Source organism: Leptinotarsa decemlineata, unplaced genomic scaffold (assembly GCF_025532065.1).
Source record: "Leptinotarsa decemlineata unplaced genomic scaffold, Ldec_3_MD MMD2_tig00000035_RagTag_RagTag, whole genome shotgun sequence".
In the NCBI taxonomy this organism is placed as follows: domain Eukaryota; kingdom Metazoa; phylum Arthropoda; class Insecta; order Coleoptera; family Chrysomelidae; genus Leptinotarsa; species Leptinotarsa decemlineata.
In genome coordinates, this window is record NW_027412540.1 from 7,510,204 (window position 1) to 7,534,846 (window position 24,643).

At 35.0% G+C, this 24,643-nt stretch overlaps 1 protein-coding gene across 6 annotated transcripts in view; it reads right to left on the reverse strand.

The window, feature by feature from the left end:
• Positions 1-266: 266 nt before the first annotated feature.
• The window catches only part of LOC111507317 (neutral amino acid uniporter 4), an 89,311-nt gene continuing 64,934 nt past the window's right edge, over positions 267-24,643 (reverse strand). For 5 of the 6 annotated variants that reach the window (XM_074171813.1, XM_023162611.2, XM_074171812.1 and 2 more), the window contains 5 exons: positions 20,224-20,433; positions 17,941-18,213; positions 14,489-14,667; positions 13,881-14,053; positions 10,330-10,992 (listed from right to left, as the gene is read on the reverse strand). In XM_074171813.1, coding sequence (XP_074027914.1) covers positions 10,745-10,992; positions 13,881-14,053; positions 14,489-14,667; positions 17,941-18,213; positions 20,224-20,433 — 1,083 coding nt within the window. In that variant the 3' untranslated portion in view covers positions 10,330-10,744. Of the gene's footprint in view, positions 1,273-2,685; positions 2,859-10,329; positions 10,993-13,880; positions 14,054-14,488; positions 14,668-17,940; positions 18,214-20,223; positions 20,434-24,643 lie in introns of those variants that run through there. The other variant, XM_023162610.2, reaches the window with a different exon arrangement.

Consider the following 24,643-nt stretch of genomic DNA (forward strand, 5'->3'; position numbering starts at 1 on the left):
ATGAATCAATTTTATTTTTGCTTGGTACCCTGCAGAAATGATTGTGGAGGTCGTGTTTATTTTATAAAATATAATCCTGAAGAAACAATATGTTTATTGAATATTTTTCAGACCGAACTTTCAGTAGGATATCAAATTTCGCTTTACTATTTTTGCACTGAAAACAAAACTCTCAGCTAACTGTATCACTGCACTGAGACTACTGTTGAGGAATGATTACCTAAAATTTATTGAAGATTTGTGAAAAACAATAAATTGAAAACAAATTTCATTTGGACGGTATGCTTGAATTTTATTTACAATAAAAATATTTTACACAATCTACTTGTCATAAAGGTACAAATGCCAAGGACTCCCACATACTTCAATCAGTGATTTGCAGTAATCCAGAATAATGTTATATAATTCAACTTCATTTCATGCAGACTAAAAAATACATTCATCAATGTGTATGAAAGAATGAATAAATAACAGTGATAGAAAAAATAATTGATGTACTGTTTTACAGTAATGCAAACATGTTCCTTACCAAATATGGTAGCTTTCGATATGAAATTTTTAAGAAACCTTTCGAACGATGAATGATTTCAATTCGATGAGTTTTTCATGTATGTGAGTTGAACTGATGACAGTTACGTTATTTTTCTAATGGAGCTGATGAAATATCGACATTTTTTAAAGAAACATTTATCACAGATAAGTATATCAAATCATATATTATTACATTTCGTTCTTCTCGTTTGTAGTGAACTAACGATCAACTGATTAAAAAATCCCTGCTATCCAGCTTACTTCCATTTGATTGTTGAAAAGGTGTCAGATGTTTCCCTGTATCAAAAAATCCTCTTACATATCTCAAGAAATACAATTTTCTTCAATGAGTAACATGTTGACAGTTTCTTCACTGATATCGGTAGATGTAGTAAAAGCTGCTCTGATAGCAAAAGATGATGTTTGTATGACGAAAATAGCTTCTTGTGAATGGAACATTTTTGAACACTCCATGAAGTACTCGATATGGCGCTCTTCAATTTTTGCCAAACGCTCTCACAATTGAGGTTATACTTTCAAATCCACCAGTGATCATCCCTAGGAAGCCAAGAATTAGAATGAAGACGTCTTTGATAATGATCCATACTGGAAGATCTTTTTCTGTATATCTTGTAATAAGGTTCAATATAGGAGGAAGCAGAAGAGCCAACGCTGTGCTACTGACCGCACCAACCAAAGAAATGAAGAGTCCGAGAAATGGTATAGCTTCGGCCAAAATAACTAAAAAAACAGAATGTTCAGACATTGATGACTTGTTCATTCCTAAAAAAAAAACAGCATGGCACATGACAAAACATACACTTTTAAAAATCTGAAGCCGATTGAATATTAACCCTCAACAAAGTCATAAAATAACCGAAATTAAAAAGTGAACTGAATTCATTTTATGCAAATTTGATAATACAATGGATGACCGAATCTGATGGTCAATAAGTGGATTGTTATACTTCCCTCTGTTTGAATTTTGAATTAGTTATGACTTTTCAATGGACAAAATTGAATTATTCAGAATTTCCCATAGATTATTTTTATTGTTATTGTTGATTAGGCACATATGAGTATGAAATGATTTTTTACTATTGTTGTTGATTTATTAACACGGAAGTTGATTGTGTTTTTATGGATAACAATTAATTACAATTGTAGTCGAGCTTTTCTAAATTTTCATGAGACAACAACGTGTAGCGCTCTCGTTTCGAATAAGTACGAATCAAGTTTGAACTGTCGAATTTGAATATTTTGACGTTAGAACATTAGAAAATCAACCTCACTGTTTTGTTATTTAAGAAACACCTATCACTTATCAAAAAAAAAAAATAAAAATTCACATGCATTTTCTCCATTCGGATAACAAGTCTTGAAAACCATTTCGACTCTGTTGAATTCGATGGAGCCTATTGCCAGACTAAAATTTGAACCAGAAGTTCTTTCATAGCTAACAATAAGCAATAGGTGGAGACTATTGTAATACATTGATTGCTTCGTAACATGTGTGTTCAAAATAGTTATCTTGTTACTCTTCAAATTATAAATTTTCATATAACAATTGAAGAAAAACGGCAGCAAAATTTGTGGTTTTTCCAAATTCATGATTTAGAGAAAGATATATCAAGGAAAAAGTGATTCCGAATAAAAATTAGTCTGGGGTAAGTGAGATAAAGAAACAAAAACGCTGATCACCCTATACCCGTCAACGTAGTAACCACTCCTATTTGGAGTGGAGTGAGTGTTGATGGAGTGGAGTGATGGCTTGGATAATGCCGCCAACATATCACTGATAGAGGAGTATAATTTACAATTTACAAACTGTATCTTAGTTTCATCTTCAGGGTCTGTGGATTTTAGCGATTTTGGGACCAACCAATCAACTTTTCGAAATCAATGAAAATCTAGATTAGTGGAAGTAGTTGAATATCAAAAAATATCATGCATAATTTCTCTGAGAATGCTGTAGAGTTCTATTAGTTTTTCTAAAAAATCAAGTTCAATCATTAGAGTGTGAAAACAGAATGGACTAATGAAAAGGATGATTTGTATGAAAAAATTTTACAGATTCATTTGATATTTTCTAATTAGTGTATATTCTGTTAATGAATCTTTTATTCATTTCTTATCATCTATGAATAAACTCACATGTTAGAAAAACAAGTGCTGATCTGAAAGATAATTCTGCAAAAATTGGATACTTTGTCGGTCCGATTATATGAAGAACATTAGGCCACATGATTCCAACAGCAATATAGAGTTGAAGAGCATATGTCAGCAGGATTCCTATTGATATCACAATCTTAACGGATTGGTATAATCTGAAAACAAAATATTCATTTTTGAGTACATATTCACACCTAAAGGTGTGAATATGTAATATGAATCGACATATAATTTTATTAAGAATTATCAAAATTACTGAAAAATAATCTGAAATCATCTCGTATTATTAGCAATAGGGTTAAAAACGAAGGGTTGAAAATAAAGGAAGTAACAACATTATGAACAGAAAAACCCAGAAAGGAAAGCTTAAACTTGACATTGTAACAATTTGAGTCTTCCATTGATCCCATATATGACGTGTACTACTAACGCTTAATCTTTAAGTACAGTCGATTTCAGCACTTGGATCGTAGTTTTTTCGTCTATTTTCAATTGACCAGATCTACTGAATAGGATATGAAAGAAGCAATATCCTAAAATTTCACTGATTATTTGATGTAAGCACTCGAAAAATATTTTTATAAAACCGGAACAAAATCCATAATATACGTGTAGGTATCACAGAAAAAGTTTTCAAGAATACCTGATCTAAATCATTTTGACTAAGGTCTTGAACTGGAATCATGTATAAATGAAAAAGAGCTGTACATGAGTCGCAGGATATCTAAAAACGAAATCAGATTATCGTAGGTAATAAGATTTGAAAGTATATGTCAATTCTTGTGACGAATGAAAATAAGTCAATTTTCAAAAAAAGGTGGGTGGAGGGTTGAGTGCAATCAGCCACTGTTATGAAGGAGTGAATTATTATCGTGATGTGGAGAAAAAATATCAAAGGTTTTCCTTCTTCCTTATTTTTTTTTACTTTCAAGAGACAACTGAGCTAAACGTGAACTTTTGAAATTACACACTATATCTGACTCAATAGATAAACTCAATAGAAAAACTCGCAGAAAATTTCATTCATGTGTGTCAGACTTTATATGGACAACAAAATACCATATTAGTAATATAATGCTGAAAAATAACTGAATAACATCAAATGAGGTAATGTATATCAGGAACTAATATCAGAAGCGTTCAGGAATGTCAATAAAAGTTTTATGTTCTTGAAATGTTTACCCAGCAGAAAATAAAATTTTGGAGACCTGTCGAAATCTTATTCACAAGTAATAGGCGAAATTGTATGACATCAAAGAGACCTTCAGCAACTTCAACTCTGGAACTCCAACTGAGCTTCGAACTGAAAAATAATGTGTTATACACATTGGATATTCAACATGATATTTTAATTTTTTGACTTTGGATATTACCCAAAATATACCTATATTTCACGCCTTAAACATACTTTCGTTCATTGTAAACTTTTATGAATGCAAACTAATCATTGATATATAATTTCGGCACCGTCGATTATGGTCTGATAATAAACCAAAAAGTTGGGTTCTGAAACAGTTTTGGTTGATCACCAGCCTCTGGAGGATGATCAAACGTTTCTTTTATTTTCAGTGTCGATAACAGTTTTTCTCTATATCTAACAAATTTGGCATAGACACACCAAGCTATCAAAATCCAGTTCATTTGTTTGATCTTAGTAAACATCTTTTGATTGATATCATTTGATGTCATTCAAATTGTGTACATAGAAATAAAAAAAATATAAACACTTCCTTATATAGGGTATTTTATTAAACGCTTCTTATCTATAGATTTCAATAAAACAAAAGTGGATGTGTTATATCATCGAAATTTTTTATTCGTTTCAAAGACCTATTGATGTCATCATGAGTCGAATATATTATCAAATATTCAGCACGGTTTCTCTGGGTGGAGCGCATCCAAAATGTCCGATTTTCCACGACTCTTGTGCATAAATCAGGCTGAATATGACCGATTGCCTGGGTTATGTTGGCTTTGAGGACCGTTGCTTGATAAAACCCCATAAATAAAGTCTAATGGGTTCAAATTGTACGATCTCGGTGGCCAAGTCACATCACCTCAACGTGAGATGACCATACCCTCAAATCGCTCGTGCAGAATATCAAATGTGGCATGAGCCGTGTGGCACGTAGCGCCGTCCTGTTTGAGCCACAATTCGTTGGTATCCAGATCATCCATTTCAGCCCAAAAGAAGTTGGTAAACATCGACCTATAGTGCTTGACATCGACAGTGACACCCTGGTCAACGTTGCTCTCAAAGAAATATGGATCGATGACGCCGTCAGTGACATTTTCGTGATTGATTGGACGCTCTTGGATCTCATGTGGATTGGTATCATCCCAAATTCGACAATTTTGTTTGTTTACGTACTCATTCATCCAGAAATGTGCCTCATTGCTGAAGATTATTTGTCGATGAGAATTAGGGTGAGTTGACAACTGGTTCAGAGCCCATTCAGCGAACACAGGTCGTTTCTACGGTCGCAGGCCCAAGTCACTACGCAAAATGCGCCAATTTTTGGTCTGCAGATTGCCAGATTCTTTAGAGCGACGCGAAATCGACTGCCATGAGAATTGTATAATTCTCATTATGAACATAATGTCTCTGAAGCCTCGATATTTTTGGGAGGGCGCGCCAGCATTATCAACCAATAACCACGGTGGTGTAAGTGATCATAGAGCACGTGATTCAGACGCAGTGAGCCAAGAATGATAATCTTCTGTATTTGTATGATTGAGGACTCTAATACGCAGAACAACCATTCTAACAGAGTGGTCTGGATAGAGTTTGTGATAATCGAAGAGAAAAACTGGAAATTTTATTAGTTTTTCCTCCTCTTTCCACACGATACTCGCCAGGAGTTGAAAACTTCATGACAAATATCGTCTTGCTTTGATCGTCAAGAAAAACTACATTATGCTTATTAGCTTGTATGAGCCTGAGGGTGGAAATGAATAGTTTTGATGAATTCGGAACTTCACATCCCCACAGTTGATTCAATGTACCCCAGAGGGCCGGGCAATACCAGAGACTCGTCAGTATCGTAAAAGTGCCGTAGTTGGTAATGAATCACTCTTAGAGCTGCGTTATGTGGATGGATATAGGCTGAGACATTCGTTGTGGATTTTACATGGATCTTTGTCATCCTAAATGGCGAACATCCGATATTTTGTATAAAAACACTTGCCTTATTGCCTCTTCGGCACCAAATTGGTAACATCACAAGATGAAGGACTCAATTAATTCATGAAGTTACGACTTTGTCACGAATGAGTCAAATCTACTCATGTAATTGATGACAGTACCTGAACCTGAAAGACTCATTTACACCCTTAATGTAATGTAATGTTTCTGGATTCCCACAAATGATACAACTTTATCATTCAGCAAAGGATATATTTGTTTAAAAATAACTAAACCCGTATCATCTAATCGTAATCACAAAACTGTCGGTGTTCGATGGTGATATCTCAACAACGACCACCAGCCCTTTCGGTACGCGCAGGTGCCCAGGAATCTGGCAGATCGGGTTGCGCTATGACATATCGATTACTAGCGATTGTTCATAAACAGGATGATATTTCGATACATTACACCACCTCACACCCAAAACCCTCTGACCCCACAATAGCACATCTTCTTCAGTACTGAGTTCTAGTTTCCTGTTGAAAAACGGTTTTAACTCAAAATCGCTATTTTTCGGCCGATCTGTTTTTACGTATTTCAATACTTGGGATAATATAGGGTCTTTTCTTGTCTCCTGTCTTACATGATCTACATCTATGGGGATTTCCGAATTTTCACTGGTGAGATATATACTTGAAAACTCTTCTTCAATATTTTCATTTTTGGTGTTATGTTCTATCGGTAGCCGACTCAGAAAATCTGCAATATTTCTACTAGTATGGATATATTTATTATCAAAATCGAAACCGCTTAAGAAAACTGCATAACGTTGCAGTCTATTAGCAGCTATTGGGCCCAGAAATGGAAACTAAATCCTTATTGTCACTTATGAGGGTGAATGTTTTTCCATACAAGTACTGATAAAACCGCTTAATACCCCATACCATCGCGGTGGCCTCTTTATCTATTGCTGAATATCCCCTTTCTGCCTTGGTCAACGTCCTACTCGCGAAACAGATAGTTCTCTCCACACCGTTCTCGTAAATGTGAGAAATAATTGCTCCAATGCCGTAATCTGGACTGTCCACTGTTAAATTAATATTCAAATTTGGATCAAAATGTGCTAATACGGAGTCAGATGCTAAATATACTCTTCATTTTACAAAACGCTTTACTGCAGGCCTTAGTCCAATTCCAGGTAGAATTTTTTTCAACAATGCATGTAAAGGGAACAAAACATCTGGCATGTTTGGAATAAATCTATTATAATAATTTATAATCCCAAGAAAATATTTTAATTGGGTAACATTAGTAGGTTCTGGTATGAGTTCGATAGCTTTAATCTTTTCAGGGCATTTATGTAACCCATGCCTGTCAATAATGAAACCTAGATAGGCCACAGAATCGGAGAAGAATGCGCATTTATTTTTTTTAACGGTGATACCTACATTTTGTAATATCTCTAAGACTCTATGTAAATTTTCAATGTGCTCCTTCTTGGTTCGGCCTGTAATCAGGATGTCGTCTAAAAAAATCGCAATACCGGGCAAGTCAATGAAAATTTGTTCCATAGCCCTTTGAAACTGTGACGGTCCTGACGAAACTCCATAGGGAAGCCTATGGTACATAAAAATACCTTTATGGGTACTCATCACAGTATATTTCTGTGAAATTGGGTCTAGAAACATCTGTTGATACTCCTGACTCAACTCGATCTTGGAAAATTGTTGTCCACCTTGTAACTTACTGAAAAGATCATCAATCTTCGGAAGAGGATTTTCATCCGCTTGAATGTATGGATTAATAGTTATTTTATAATCGCAGTAGATTTGAACACTGCCATCTGTTTTTTGCACTGGAACTATTGGTGTAGCCCAATCGGAAAATTCTATTGGTGAGATGATATCGTGATTTACTAATTTTACTAATTTTTGTAATTCTGTTTCCATTTTTCCTCTCAAGGAAAATGGTAGTGGTCTAGGCTTATGAAATTTTGCCGGAGCGTCAGTGGGAATGTTTTTTCAATTCAAATTTATTGAATGTCCCTAAACGATCAGAAAATACGGACGAATATTTTTGTACTATATTTTCAAGTGTGTTATCTTCAACATAATTGATTTCTTTGAAACCCATATTATAATTTCTGATAAAATTTCTCCCTGGCAAGGCTGGGCGATTATTATCCATCACGTGAAATTCTAAAAGTTTGATTTTATTATGAAACTCAACCTCCAAATTTATTTTTCCCTTGGACCGAATTTTATTCCCAGAATAGTTAATTATTGTTATAGCTGCAGGCTGTAAGGGATAATGTTTGAAATGACTCTCATACATATTAAATGGTAAGAATGAAATGGCCGCCCCTGAATCCAATTCCAATTTGAACATCTTATTTTCTATAACAATTTCAATATAAATAGGTACATCCTTATCGTTTAGTAAACAAAGAACAGGAGACTCATTTTCTGAACTTTCATTTTCCAGTAATCTTAAATTTCTATTTGTTTTTTTACATACCGCTCCTAGGTGTCCCCTACAACCAGAACAAATATAATCCTTGTAAGAGCACGAATTTGGAAAATGTCCTCTATCACAACGGAAACACTTCACTTTTGCCTTTTCACTAGCACTAGTATTCGCGCTCTTTCCTCCTTGATATTGTGTAGATTCTCCCCATGAAGAATAACGGCTATGATTTTCTGATTGCGCGGTTCTTACATTCTGTCGGTGATCACTCCTCAAACTGTTTCCAATACGGTTTATTCCTGCATCTTCCTCCAGCGCTGACTCTTTTTTTACCTCCGTTTCCATCCTAGACTCCTTGATTCCCTCGATTGCAGTTTCTTCGATTAGAGCAGTTTCCATAGCTTTACTGAAATTTGCATCGACTTTCAGCCCCAATAAGGTATTTTTCACTTTTCCTTCATTATATCTTGTTATAAATATATCTGTCAGTTTTGTCTGTGTTCCGAATTGACAGTTGCTGGCCAATTTTTTTAGTCGTACTGCCCAATCTTGCACCGATTCATTATCTAGTTTATGTGCTGAGTAATATTTTGCTCTCTCTACCCACACAATCCGTGTTTTATTATAATAATCGTCAAGATGTTTCAGGATAACATTATAACCACTATCTTCCGGTTTATTCGGTATCGACAGATCAATTACCAGCTGATACGCTTCTTCAGCTAAACTGTATAGTAGAACTGCACGCTTAATATTTTCATCTGTAATGTTCGCGCTATGAAGCATTGTTCTAACCTTTTTATAAAAACTTGCCACTCACATGTTTTCGGATCGAAAACAAGACTCAATGCAAGGTCAACTGCCGATGCCATTTTGTGATTCACTCGAACTTATTCTAACTGCTAAATACGGTACCCTGTAGTTTTAATCCTCGTCGCCAAGTGTAATGTTTCTGATTTCCACAAATGATACAACTTTATCATTTAGCAAAGGATATATTTGTTGAAAAATAACTAAATCCGTATCATCCAATCGTAATCACAAAACTGTCGGTGTTAGATGGTGATATCTCAACAACGACCTCCAGCCCTTTCAGTACGCGCAGGTGCTCAGGAATCTGGCAGATCGAGTTGCGCTATGACATATCGATTACTAGCGATTGTTCATAAACAGGATGATATTTCGAAACATTACAAGGTTGTATGAGCCTGAGGGTGGGAAATGAATAGTTTTGATGAATTCTGAACTTCACATCCCCACAGTTGATTCAATGTACCCCGTAGGGCCGGGCAATACCAGAGACTCGTCAGTATCGTAAAAGTGCCGTAGTTGGTAATGAATCACTCTTAGAGCTGCGTTATGTGGATGGATATAGGCTGAGACATTCGTTGTGGATTTTACATGGATCTTTGTCATCCTTAATGGCGAACATCCGATATTTCGTATAAAAACACTTGCCTCATTTCCTCTTCAGCACCAAACTGTTAACATCACAAAAGATGAAGGACTCAATTAATTCATGAAGTTACGACTTTGTCACGAATGAGTCAAATCTACTCATGTAATTGATGACAGTACCTGAACCTGGAAGACTCATTTACACATTTAATACTAGGACATATTAAAATCTGAGTAATTTCAAACATCAATAAACTGACCTCTCATTTTATTTTGCCTGAGATCCCGATTAATGATATGAGAGCAAACGGTCTGTAACTATCCAGTTTTCAAAAGACTCAATTTATATAAATCTAGTGAAAATACTTTTCTCATACCAGTTATCTCATGATGATGCCAATTTGGTCAGTTCAACACGAGACAAAATACAGTGTTTCGCTTTTGGTGTGGAGAAAGTGTTTCCATGAGATCAGTTTCAATGATGGGGACACATTTTCTGAAAGTTACTTGGTGAAACAAGTGCTTTGAATATTTTTGACACTTTCATCATAACTGAGAGGATTAGGCTGAATGTGAACAAATATAAACTTTGCTCATGGCACTGGACTCTGTGGGAAGTAATTAAAAACACCAAATAATCTTATATTTATTGAAAATTATCTCCTTTCATTCTATTTGGCTTACATAATTAAACTACAAAGTATCAACATTATCACAGAATTAGAGATGACTATAATAGTCTCGGTTTCAAAATAACTAAAGACTAAACAATATTTCTGATATGAGTTTGTACAGTTCATTCGTATTCTGCTTCATTCCGCTGAACTTAACTGATCAGAAATGTTCAATATTTCAACAACCGATAAAAAGCAGAAATTATAATTACTTCTTATTGATCACCTGATCCTTTCAAATTTTGCGTGAACTCTATAGAGTAAAATGATATATTCTGATTCAACCCACTACCCAGTTCAAGTCAGGACAAAATATATCGAATGGGAGTGTTTTCCTGATTGAAGTTGATCCTTACGTGTCTTTGGAGTGGATATATTATGACTTTTTGCTAAAGGCTCCCACTATTGATTTTATACTTTGAATTCCACCGGTGATCATTCCCAGACAACCAAGCAGAAGAATGAAAACGTTCTTCAATATAATCCATACAGAAAGGTTCTTTTCTGTGTGTTTATTGATGAGGTCTAATACTGGTGGTAACAACAATGCTAGCGTTGTACTGCTCAGAGAACCCACTAAAGAAATGAAGTATTCAAGAAATGGAATGGCTTCAGCGAGAACAACTGAAAAATAAAAAAAATTATACTTTTTCTGTTCAATTTTCACATTGTACATTCAAAAAACTTGGAAATAAAAAAAAAGGCAACTTTATTGGCAGATGAAAAGCTAAATTGATTTTTTACCCATTGACAGTTTTAGTAGCGACTTGAATTATTCCATGTCAAAAACCTCACTACGTCCTTATTTTTACACCGAAAGTGATAGCATCCAGTATGAATACTTTTATTCAAACCGTCTAGTTCTAGAATAGAGAACCAAAAACAATGTAAAATGGGATGGAATTGGTATTTTGTCTAACAGTTGTAGTCTCATATGAACGATAACTTTCAAAATTCCAAATTGCAAGCTGTGGAATATCGACATCTCATAATTTAACGAAATCATTATCAAGTAAATATAAATAGAAACTATAAATAGAAATATGATACAGAAATTAACAGGATCCGAAAAGCACCTCAAGCTACTGGGGCAATGGCATACGAATTCATTGTTAGAGCATGAAATTTGACCAGTGTAATTGAATCCTGATCGATGAAAACATTTCAGTTTCAATTCGGTAGACTACAGTGATTACAATTATTCTTGGAAATCTATGTAAGACTATTTCAGACTATTTTATCAACAGATACATTACATAAAAGATTCACATAAGATAGTAACAGTTTATATCAATGGTATAACCGAAATAGGATGGGATAACCGAGATAGGATTCCAAAAAATGTATCCCTATTTAATTAGCTGTAGATCAGTGTAACTGATGAATCAAACAATACAGTTGTAGATATTGCGAACAAAAAGTCTTTAACAACTCACTACACGTAACCAAAGACAACCATTGGGTATCAAAAGCTTATTTCATTCCCCGATAATTAATTTGTAATAGATTCGATGACCTCATAAGCTGATATTTCTAACTTGTTTCTCTTACTGTATTTTAAGCGGAAATTTACGATATTGAATTGTGTGCAGAGAGATTGGAAAGATCCAACCTCATACAAAAGTCATTGAACATATTTTCAGACAGTCAAGCGGTGTTGGAAGCTCTTGGCTCCTACCGATCAATATCTAAATTGGTAGCAAATTGCCATAAACGACTCTCGCCGATAGGAAGTCAACAATTTGTCTCTTGTTTGAATTCCTGGTCATACTAGCCTACAAGGCAATGAGGCTTCTGACTCATTGCCTTCCCTTGCAAAGGAGGGTGCGACAAGCAGCTTCATCGGATCAGAACCTGTCATTGGCTTCGCCTTGGGCTTTGCCAAACAAAGATTGAACACCTGGATGGCAAAAAAGATTTATGGATTTCTGGCAGAATCATCCAGGATTGGGTCACTCCAAGGCATTCATTCAACCTTCGAAGCTTGATACCAAACAGTCGTTGAAGGTATGAACTACGATATTTAACAGGCCTTTTTAAAGGTCACTGTCATTTGAATAATCATATGTAGAGACTTGGGCTATCGGAAGACATTGTGTGTCACCTCTGTTCGGAGAAAGATGAAACAGCAGAGCACATACTTTGTGCCTGCCCCGCTAGGGACTGCATCAGGTTTTTAGAGTTCCGCAGAGACGTACTCTTACCATCTGACCTGAAAGACCACTCACCATACAAACTAATCGGCTTCGTTAAGAAGTTGGGTTAATTTGGTGTGAATAGTGTGTGAATAGATGTGAGCTACAATAAACCTTTGCGGATTGCGGTGAAGGGTCGAATAGACCTACTCACTTTGGACATAACCTAACCTACTCCGAGAAAGGTATCAACAAATATTCAGACAGACTGATACAAATTCAGTTATTGGAACTGTCATAGTATGTTTGAAATCTCTACTTCAGCGAAAGATGCATTGACAATAACTAAACCAGGCGTACAGCAGAATAATCCTCTATAAGATATTGCACCACCCTGAATTGCCCATCAAAATTTATATTTTTCTAGACAACGGTAGAAACATGTATTTGGAGTGTTTGTATAACAGTACAAGTATTTCTGGATGAAGCCTATGAAGTAATTTTTTGCCTCAGAAACTTTTCATCCAATGTGAATGCAAAACATGAATTTTATTTTCAGAATGATGATTTCTGAATCACAGATATCATTCTACTAGATCAGAGATTTCAAATTATTTTCTATTATTTTTGGATATCATAGTAGTAGAGGAAGACTGCTTTTTTGGGGAAGATCAAGTCATATTGAGAAATCTTCATGGAAGATTCGTTGACCTTTTTGTCCGTAATCTTCACATTAGGTTGAGTGAAAGAATATTTGGTTAAGTGGAAGAACAGTTTAGCAGTTATTTGCATAACTGCCAAAATTGAACTCCGCCTGTTACAATAACTTCACCTATATATGCAGTTAGAACTTAATGTTGTGATTTTGGTTGGTTGTAGTAATAAAGAGTTTTATTATTATTATTATTATTTCCAACAAAATGTTTATCTTTTCTCATCTTCAAAAACTATGTAGAGTTTTGAACAAAGATTTTATCTCCAACAGATATATGTATAACAGACTATCATAATGATATAGCGAACGAGGTCTTACCTTTTAACGTGTTAGAAATCACACGTTGAAAGGTAAGACCTCGTTAGTCCTTAGCTCGCACAAGTTTCTCAACTTCTGAGAGTTGTCGTCCGTATGGGGGCGACAGCTGATCAACGGAAAAACAGATTTTAAACAGATTTAAACAGGTTTTCCAACTTGAATGAACAAAAAGTAATTAGCGTGTGATCGAATATTCCCGACTACCATCATCACTCTATACTTCAGATCCGTCAGTCAGATACATTGGGGTGAAAATAGTTATAGATCAACGGTAGTGATATCGTTTTCTTGAACTTGGATTGCTATTGTTTTTTATCTGATATACATATGAAATTTATACTCACAAGTTAAACAAACAAGTAATGTTCTGAAAATCAACTCAGCCAAAACTGGATATTTCGTCGGACCAACTCTTTCTAGTACAGTGGACCACATTATTCCAACAGCAATGAATAGTTGTAGAGCATATGTAAGTACGAGTCCAAGAGAAATCACCATTTTTACACATTGATATAAGCTGTGAAAATATGTTTGCTTTAAAATGAATAAGTTTGTAAATACTTCAATTCAAAACCTTCACATAACACAACAGACTTACCTTTGCGAACAGTTTTGATAATTTTCCCAGAAACCTAAGCTGCACCTTACTTCCGAAATGCAAGACAATCCACTAGTACAAACAAAACAACTAGAGAAAAAGCCAAGAAAACCTCAACAACGACGAAATAATAGCACAAATAACCAGTTTTGTCACTTTCGAATCACCAATTTTTTTGTGCGTAACATGTCAAAGCGAAGGTTTACTTTTTGTAATATGTCCCAAACCCATTCACTCATTAGGTTACCAACATGAAGCTTCTGAGAATAATATGTGCAACCCATAGCTTGAATCTATATATAAAATAGTGCAAATATTTCCAAAGCCCAAATAGAAAGTTAAAATTATACTCACACTATATCTTGTGGAAGGTTCAAGGTCACACTTCCTTTTATATCGTCTCCAAATTTCAGATAGGACAGAAAACCGACTACTATGTATAGAGTTGTGACGACGGTCATACCGACATTCAGAACCCCAAATGGTTTTTTGAAATTTTCTGGTTCTTTCATTTCGTTTTGTAGTGGCAAAACCTGAAATTCAAAAACAATAGAGATATGTTAATCGAATGACAGTGTGAGTTTCCGATATAATTTTGCTATTTTTTTCAAGGAAATAACACAGGCACTACTGGAAAACCTTTAAGGCTCTCTAAGAGCGGTGGCTGTTCGAAAGTAGTGATTCACATTGTAATTGAATCGCTGGGGATTAAATTCATTCGGAAAAACGTTCTCAGGAAGTTTATTCCACGTAAACGAAGTTCTCAAAATGAAAGAGTTCAGTGAAGTTCGAGGTTTACTGAGATGAACCTCAAAAAGATGAGCAGCTCTTGGTGGAATCAAATGTGTCACTTGAACACTTCCCGTGAAAGAATATATAGAAGAGAGACAAATCTCCAACCTTACTTCGATGTTTCAAACTATCAAGGTCGCAAGTGATGTTCGCGTCTTCAATCAGGCGGATGGCTCTTTTCTGGATGGAATCCAGCAGCTTCAGGGTATGCTTAGGGGCGGAGCTCCATACATGAGAACAATACTCCAAAAAAGGTTATGAAGCATCAAAAGTTGCTGAGGTGTGTACAGTTTTCTGGTTCGTAACAGTGTTCCAATCTTTTGAGAAGCAGCCTTTGCAATTTCAGCGACATGATTGTGCAAGACATATTGGTGTACAATTAAATACCCAATAAACCTATCGAAGCAAATAGTGGAATTGTCTGACCTGACATTATTATATCCGGTTCGGAGACATTTATCTTTTTGGAGAGAACCGATGCTTGGGTTCTTGTGGTGTTGAATTGAACGTAATTATTTTCACCCCTATTCGAAATTACTTCTAGATTCTCGCCGATATGGGATTCAAATGGAATGACGAAACAAGTGTGTTGTCGTCAGCAAAGCAATTTATTGGATTTTTGGTTTTTTCCAATAAGTCGGTGATATACAAAAGAGGGTTGGAGACAATATACATCCTTGGGAAACACCAGCGTTGATGGTAAAAGTATTCGAGAGATATCCGTCGACAGCTACTTGCAGAAAACGTTCCTTCAGGAAGCTGGAGAGCCAGAGTGGAAGCTCTAACAGTACCCAAAAATTACCCGTGAATGAAATCAATTCATTCAATGGTTTGACTGGAAGTTGGAATAATGAGTATTTCTTCTGCTAGTTTATTATATTTTTTTTATTCTACTTCACCAGTATACGAGGGTTTTCTGAAAAGTTTCCGACCTCAACATGAAAATAGCAGCAATAGTGAATAAAAACTAGTGAATTTCGTTGTTCATCTGCTGACAGGTACTCACCAAAATTTCAGCCATTTTGGACGCGCAGTTGTCTCGAGCTGTCTTTGAAATTTTGGACAACTGAATTCAAACGTGACCGTAAGAGCTTGGGAGACGATGAACGTTCAGAACATCTAAAAACTGCAACTACAAAAACATCGCCAAAGTTCACCAAATGGTGCTGGAAGGCCGCTGAATTGAAGTGAGAGAGATAGTAGAATATGTACCTTAGATACATAAAAATCAAGTAGATGCTTTAGGTAATTATGATCGAGCTACCTGACTGGGCAGTTTCAATTGTGATTACATGGGGTATATAAATATTTGAGTTTTAGAATATTATTCACTACCAAAAAGCTAGTGTGTTAGCGAAACGTGATATTTTTCAAAAATGAAGTTTGTAGAGATATAATTGTAAGGTGTAGTTTATGAGATAGTAGAGGTTATGAATATGCCAAAAGAACATGTTTGTCTTGTACTAAATCAACATTTAGGCATGAGAAAGCTGTTCCCGCGTTGGGTGCCGCGTTTGCTCACGTTAGATCAAAAACGTGTTTGAATGAATATTTTCAACACTCTGTTGGCGCATGTTCGGCGCAAAAAATCCGATTTTTGGCGCACCGATTATCCACTATAGATAAACGTGGACTGCAGAGGAGGAACCACCTCCAATAAAAGCAAAAACTGTTTCGGCTCGGAAAGTAATGGCGACTGTTTTTTGGGAAATTCATTGTCCTCAGAAAGGAAAATATATTATAGGGGCATAGTATGATGCTTACTTGATGAGTTGAAGGTAGAACTTGCTGAAATAGCGGAAATAGCAAATCCTATTTCACCGGGGAACCACCTCCAATAAAATCAAACACTGTTTTTGCGACTGGGAAAGTAATCGCAACTATTTTTTGGGATATTCGTTGTCCTCAAAAAGGAAAATATATTATAGGGGCACACTGAGCATCATTAATTGATAAGCTGAAGGTAGAACTTGCTGAAAAACGGTCACATTTGCGGAAATAGCAAATCCTATTTCACCGGGGAACCACCTCCAATGAAAGCAAACACTGTTTTTGCGGCTTGGAAAGTAATCGCGAATATTTTTTTAGATAGTCATTGTTCTCAAAAATTAAAATTTATTATAGGGAAATATTACGCATCATTACTTGATAAGCTGACGGTAGAAATTGCTGAAAAACTGTCACATTTGCGGAAATAGCAAATCCTATTCCACCGAGGAACCACCTCCAATAAAAGCAAACACTGTTTTTGCAGCTGTGAATTTATCGCGAATATTTTTTGGGGTAATCATTGTCCTCAAAAAGGAGAATATATTATAGGGGCATATTACGCATCATTACTTGATGAACTGAAGCTAGAAATTGCTGAAAAATGGTCACAATTGCGGAAATGGCAAATTCTATTTTACCAGGCCAACACACCGTCTCACACCTCAGCGGTTGCCATGGCGAAAATTCACGAATTACGGTTTGAACTGCTTGATCATCCGCCTTACTCGCCAGATTTAGCTTCAAGTAACTTTTTTGTTTCCTAATCTAAAAATTTCGCCTATAGGATACATATTTTCGCCAGATGAAGAAGCAATCACCTTCGTGAACAATCATTATGCAGAGAAAAGTACTATTTGGATAGGTTACAGAGATGGAAGCATGGGAGAAGTGTGTAGAATTGAAAGAAGACTGTGTTGAAAAATAAAAAAAACTGAAAAAATGTCGAAAACTTCTCAGACCACTTTAGTATTTAGGAGAGAATAATAATAAAATATACTTTGGGTCCACTAAACTATGACTAATGAATTATTAGCTTTTATTTTCAGTTCTGTTGAGGTCATTGTTGAGCAAAAATAATCTTAAATATTTGTCCTGAATGTATTGTTTGTTGTTTATGAAACGTGGAGCATATATTTTTAATGTCAGTTATCATAAGTAGTCTTCCATTTTTATATATGCGATTGATTATCGTGAATAATTATAATACTGATACGTGAAAAAATTAATTTCAGATGGGTACTTACTAAGCCGATTCCTTCGAATGCAAAAATTGCTGTCCCGAAGAATAATGGTATTGTATCAAACCCGGCAACATACGTCCTCTCTGAAATACTGGGCAGGTCCTGAGATGCATAATATAATACAATAATAATACCACTTATCATCAGAACATTTGCTAAAGTGGAGAAAGGAGCCAAGTACTTGAGATTTCTTACCAGACAGGGTAATAGGATGGGTACTAAAATTATAATCATATGTATATGAATATCTAATTCGAACCCATGGTAATCTGCCACCTGAAAATGCAAAAAATTATTTTGTTATTATTGACCATCACAGCTTCGAAAAATGAGGGCATCGAATAGGTAAGAAAAGCTTTTGGAGTCCATACTCAAAAAATCATCTTCTATATCATCATCTGTTGCTCACTTCTTACTGTTGTTGACATATTAATTACTCAATTCGTATTATTAATAAAGTCTCCGGCAGTGCCTGTCTGTTTGGACGCATTAAACTCAAAAACTGTCATTGAATTCTGCTACCAATTCGAGAATTATATTCCTTGTCTATCAGTATAACTTTCAATTGAATTAATTTTTGAATATAACAATTAATAAGAATTTTCGCAGTTTCAAAGTTACACATCTTTCAAATGAATCGATTTTAAATTGAAGCAGCAACAGATGTGGAATTGAAAGCCCATTTCTCGTTAAGAACATATAAGGGTGACACTTCACTTATAGAGTTGATTCCTAACTAACATTCAAAATATGAATTTATTACGATTTTCCAATAATAGAAATTTCTAGAATAGCAAAACTTCAAAGTATTCTGCAGAAACATTGGTTATAGTTACACTATAGATGAGTGATAATAATAAGCGGTGAATCCCTACTCACGAATCGTGAGGTATTGATTCTTTCACATGAATTTGAAATGCAGAGAAATATTTTTTTCTAGTTCAATACTTTCTGGCCGACACGTGTACTATATATGAGGATTTTTTTCTCTTTTATAGAATTCACACGTTCCGTTGGTATTTTGCAATTTGTGAGATATTTGAGTAGTAAATTAAGATCTTGTCACTGGTAAAATGTCCTGAATTCACGGGCACAAAAGTCATAATGATTGTATTTCAGGCTCATTATTTCGCTATTGCTTTATAATCGGTTATTACGACAACTGACGAACACTTTTCTCAAAAGTATTCACATTACTTTTATTGGATATATGATCTATAGAACTTTTATATAAACCCTGTATTCGCATGAAGCTATGTATTAGCGATATTAAACCAAATTTGCTCAAGTGATCAAAGATTATTAAATCACAGTCAATATAGGGTTGCCTATAAATAACAGACTATTTAGATTTTTATCAATTTTCGTATTTACTTCTAGTACCTACCCTTCACCTGAAAACATACGATTCGTTATGATATATCTAAATATCATACCTGTTATGTGGTTTATTTTTCTAATATAACATACCTATCCATAAAAATAATGTATTCCAACCTTTTCTGTCAAACAAAGATCGTTCACAAAAAATTTACTATTCATTTAATAGCCCAGAAACGTAATAACATTCAGCGAGTAAATGAAAAAGGTCACGTTGATAATTATGAACTATATACCTACTGGTTCGTCAAGGTTATATTGAATTTTTTTTGTTCTTGCATATAAATCAGTATAACATTACTGTATAACTGGTAACATTAAAACTAAATGGGATACAAACAAACAACACCATATCCAATTGTTACTAGTTTCTAAATATTTATATAACTGAGTGTTAGGTAATGAAACTCTTGATTTATCATTGATTTGGGAAGTGAAACATTTCTTGTGACGATATGAATATATTACAGAGCGGTCAAAGTTTCGCCCACGATTAATTTTTTATGAACGCCTCAGAAACACATTCTATGCCTTAAATCGAAGTCATTGAAAGCTACTGTTGCTAATTTCAAAACACGATTTCAAAAGCCACCTAGTATCGCATTATACTCGTATGAACGGATGGGATGGATAAAATATCTGATTTAAAAAGATTGGTAATGTCAAAAACAAACATTTAATATATTATTGAGCTAGATGAGCACGAAGAATACTGAAAGCTAGTTTTTGATTTATAGAAAAAACTGCGGCTATTATTCTATCAATTTATTGGTTCATTTTCATTCCAGGTCGTGAACATTCTTCTACTTATTATATGCGAGCTCTCGCATATAATAAGTAGAAGTAATTAAAGCTTCAAAATGTTTTGGTGAACATATGTTAACGAATTCAAAAATTTTTACTCACCTGTTTGATGTTCTCTGATATGAAAACGAAGTATACACAACAAAATCCCAGTTGCGTTATACAGATAAATACATTAACTATTTTCCTCATAAGAACTGAAATATGTCTTGTTCTGGCTGGCCCTTTTTCGAAACAGAGTTCAACAGTCTCTGCGAAGTCCGGAGATACTTTCACTTGATGTTTTTCTGTCAATGTCTTGGCTGTTTGTAGCTGAAATAAAAAATATAACAATGAATATCTCATATACTAATACATAATTTCAGAAAACTATTCATTTAATTTTCTTAATGCATATATGCTCCTTCAGATATCTAATACAGTATTTATTAAGCCTGAAATAACTATTTTATCGTGAAACGTTTCGCGAAATTTCTTGTAAAAAAGGCACTGTGTTGTTAAATTCGTTTCTCATAGATAATCATCAAGTATTGGTCAATTTTAACACACTAATAATGTTTCAATATTGCAAAATCTGAATTGAAATCAGGATATTTTTCATCACTTTTTGGTTTTTGTTTTTGATTTTTACATCCTCATTTCGTTTAAATATATATAGAAAATAACTTTTTTCGAGATCAATTGCCCTAACATCAAACTGATATTTTTGCACTCGACGCGCGTTTCGCCAACAAAGTTAGCATCCTCAGGAAAAGAAAATTGATACCTAGTCTAGTCTGGTTAATCCTGTTATACTGAAATTTGTTACCTGAGGTTGTATAGGTACCTGAAGTCCAATATGGAATTTCTCGGTAATTAACTACCTGCAAGTTCTTAGTAATGATTCTCTTCCTAACAGAAGATTAAAAAGCGGGCTGAACGGGATGGGTCCCTTATCGCCATTCATGCTGTTCTTACATTTTGCTATTTCTAGACCCCCACATGCATCGAGTAGCCTGGTGTCATGCACATGCTTAATCAGTTTCAGATTGTTTTCACCAATTCTGTGGTCCTCGTCTAGAGCATGTTGGGCGACACAGGATTTTTCTATCCTTCCGTATTTCATGTGTGCACAATGCTCCTTGCGGCGGGTTTTAATCGCTCGTCGGCTCTGGCCGATGTATTTGCTGTTCCAATCTTGACAACTGATTTCGTAAATCTCCGACCTTTCTGTGTTTTCTAGTATATCTTTTGGATTACCAAGAAGCTGTTGCAATTTATAAGAAGTATTATATGCAACTTTCATATTTACTTTATCAAATATTAGTTGAAGCTCTATCGTGTATTGGGTTTCATATGGGATTACTATAAACTTGTTATTACTCTCCTCTTTTTGAAAAGTCGAAGATTTACGAAGTGCTTCCTTAAACTTGCATTTTCTAATCATCTTGTCAACTATATCTGGGTTAAAATCGTTTGCTTCAGCTACATACCGAATCACTCTCTTTTTATTGTCGTACTTATCTTTCTTTAAAGGAAAAGTTATTAACCTGTGTACCATAAATTGCAATGCCGCCATTTTGTCTTGTGGACAATGATTCGAGTCATTGGGAATGTATCTGAAAGTGCCCGTGTCTTTCCTGTAGATGTCAAATTCTATTTCGTTCTGTTCGTTCCTTATGACCAATACATCTAAAAACGGCAACTTTCGTTCTTTTTCTACTTCATATGTGAATTTTATACTCTTACACCTGTTGTTTAGTGCTGGAAGGACATTCTCAATTCTGGTTATCCTTGTATCCTCTACAGCGAATATGTCATCAACATACCTGATCCAGACCCTAGGGAAGTAACTAAGTTCTTGCAATTGATCTCGAAAAAAGTTATTCAACTTTCACACCAAAGGTTCCAATCTCATCGTTATATATAGAAATCTTTCGAAAACGAAAGTGATTTAGTTTCATTTCCTTACTAAGTGTTTGGGCGTGAAAACTGAACAGGAATATGTGATTCGAATTATTTTACTCTGTGCTACTTCTAGAGTTAGATCCGATTCCGATCTCCCTTCAAGAGCTGATATTAATGAATCATCATTATCTGGTAGGCCATATATATATAGAGTCGACATGATACCGAAAATATGCTCTTTCTTTATTTTCTGATAAGAAAACTAGTTGCTGAAACATGTTCATAAATATTTTGATGTGATTCTTGTATTCCTTCTGGCAAGTCCATTGTGCACGACCCCTTCAATAAAAATCCCCCACTTGTTGACGTTGTTTTATCGTAATGCGCTTCGATTATATCCGAGCTTCATTTCTGGTTTTGATTTTTTTAAATTGATCACTTACTTATCTTCAACTGAAACACTTTTGGGTCTAGTTTCATCGTCCTGCCTTTCGCAAGCCTCTTCTTGAACGCTGGCTTACTTTTTTTTGTTTTTTTGGAAAATACATTCCATGATTCTTCTATCGATAACAATATCTTCATTTCATACTTCCGTCACAACTGATGATTGTTATTGTTCATTTTTGTTTTTGAATGTGTTTCCTGACATTACCCTCTACAGATCTTTCAAATAACCTCATCTGCTGTGTCAGGGCCCACAATCTGCAGATTTTACTTTTCATTTGTTCATTTATTTATTTATTTAGCAGCTCGAAGACACATAAAGACAAGTACTAAAATAGTGTCCACTAATTTGAGATACAGTGAATTTACAATGTTTATGGAGATTATTACAAATATACATAGAGTGATACTGAGTTACAAACATTGTATCAAACATTGTTTGATAATTTTTGAGTTTATCGCGTTTTGACAGTCAGACAAACAGGTGCGAATGGGGCGGCTATGTTCAATAATTTCGAATCGATCTAGAAAAACTTGTGATTCCTCCTTATGAATTCCAATATGTACCACAGGTAATTCTGAATCATGAGGATCGTAAAATGCATATGGATTATCTTTCAACATTCCGGTCGCTACAAGTACTACTTGGAACAAATAATCAGAGAATCGCGTATTCAACGATGATTTATTCATTAGGCCAGGTTATCGTCGAATTACATAATGTTATCTCTGATCGCGGGAACGTGAAAATAATCAAGATATGTACCTTCACCTTGACATAAATTGGTTACGTAGTAGCAGAAGGAATTCGCTGTAATTTATTTGATTATGGTATTATTAATCAAATTAATCGCCACGGCTGATGTTGAGGACTGATTGATGTACTGTGTAAATAGTTCTATTTACATTATTTCGAATTGCGCAACGGGATGTGGCCAATTTGATGGAAACCTATTAAAAAATAATCAAATCAGAAGATAACGAACACAATGGATGTCATTGAATAATAATTCGCCTGAAAAAAAAATTCGTTTGAAGAGAATAAGTGAAAAAACTCGAGAGATGAAACTGAATAGGGTCATTAGACTCTCTAGGTCTTATCAGTGGTGCTCAGCTGAACCACTGAAGTGTTTTGAAAAAAAAAACATGAAAGAAAAGGTGATAGCATATTCCCCTACGAAGACTCACCAACACTTTTCTAAGCTTGTTTTGAGTAAAATAGCTGATTGTGACATGAGGTCAACTATCAGAATCTTGAGCTCAAGTGATAAGTTGGCCGAATACGATGAATCCACACTTTTAGTTCTCCGATCGAAACGCCCTCCATCAGATTCCTTCACTCATTCTCTGGATTCGCAACCACCAGACGATTTTTCAGAATTTCCGGTGTTCCAATTTCCAGAACATGAAGTATCGGAGGCAACTAATATTTCTCGTTCTGGTTCTGCTGATGGTTTAGATTCTTTCCGCCCTAGCCACATGCGAAACGTCATTAGTCACAGCTCTGGAAATTCAGGACAGAAACTTCTTTCTTCTGTTACAAAATTGTGTAACCTCATTTTTACTGGTAGGTTTACTCCAGAAATTTGTCCTATAATTTTTGGCGCTTCAGAAAAAGGATGGAGGAGTTAGACCGATTGCTGTCGGTACCATTTATAGTCGATTGGTAGCGAAACTTGGTTGTGTGAGGATCAAAGACGAACTAGGTGTTACTAGGATAGGTGTTACGTCCACTACAGTTTGGTTTCGGTACTGCAGGTGGATGTGAAGCTGTTTTTATGCTGCTCGTAGATATATTGATCTTCATTCAAATCCAGATTCAAAACTTTTCCTGAAAATAGACTTCCAAAATGCCTTCAACATGATTGATAGAAACATTATGTTTCGTAAGGTTGAAAATTCATTTCCAGGATTATATCCCTTCTTAAGTCAGTGTTATAAATCAGTTTCCTATTTGAGTTTTGGTGAACATCTGATTCTGTCTGAGAGAGGTGTTCAATAAGGTGATCCCTTATAACCTGTTCTTTTTTGTCTGACCATCAACGAACTCACTAGAAGTTTATCATCCGAATTCAATTGTTGGTATTTAGATGATGGCTAAATCGCTGGCGATGAAAATATTGTTTCAAAGGATTTAGAAAAAATCATTGATTATTCAAAATATCTTGGACTGAACTGAGTTGATTACTCT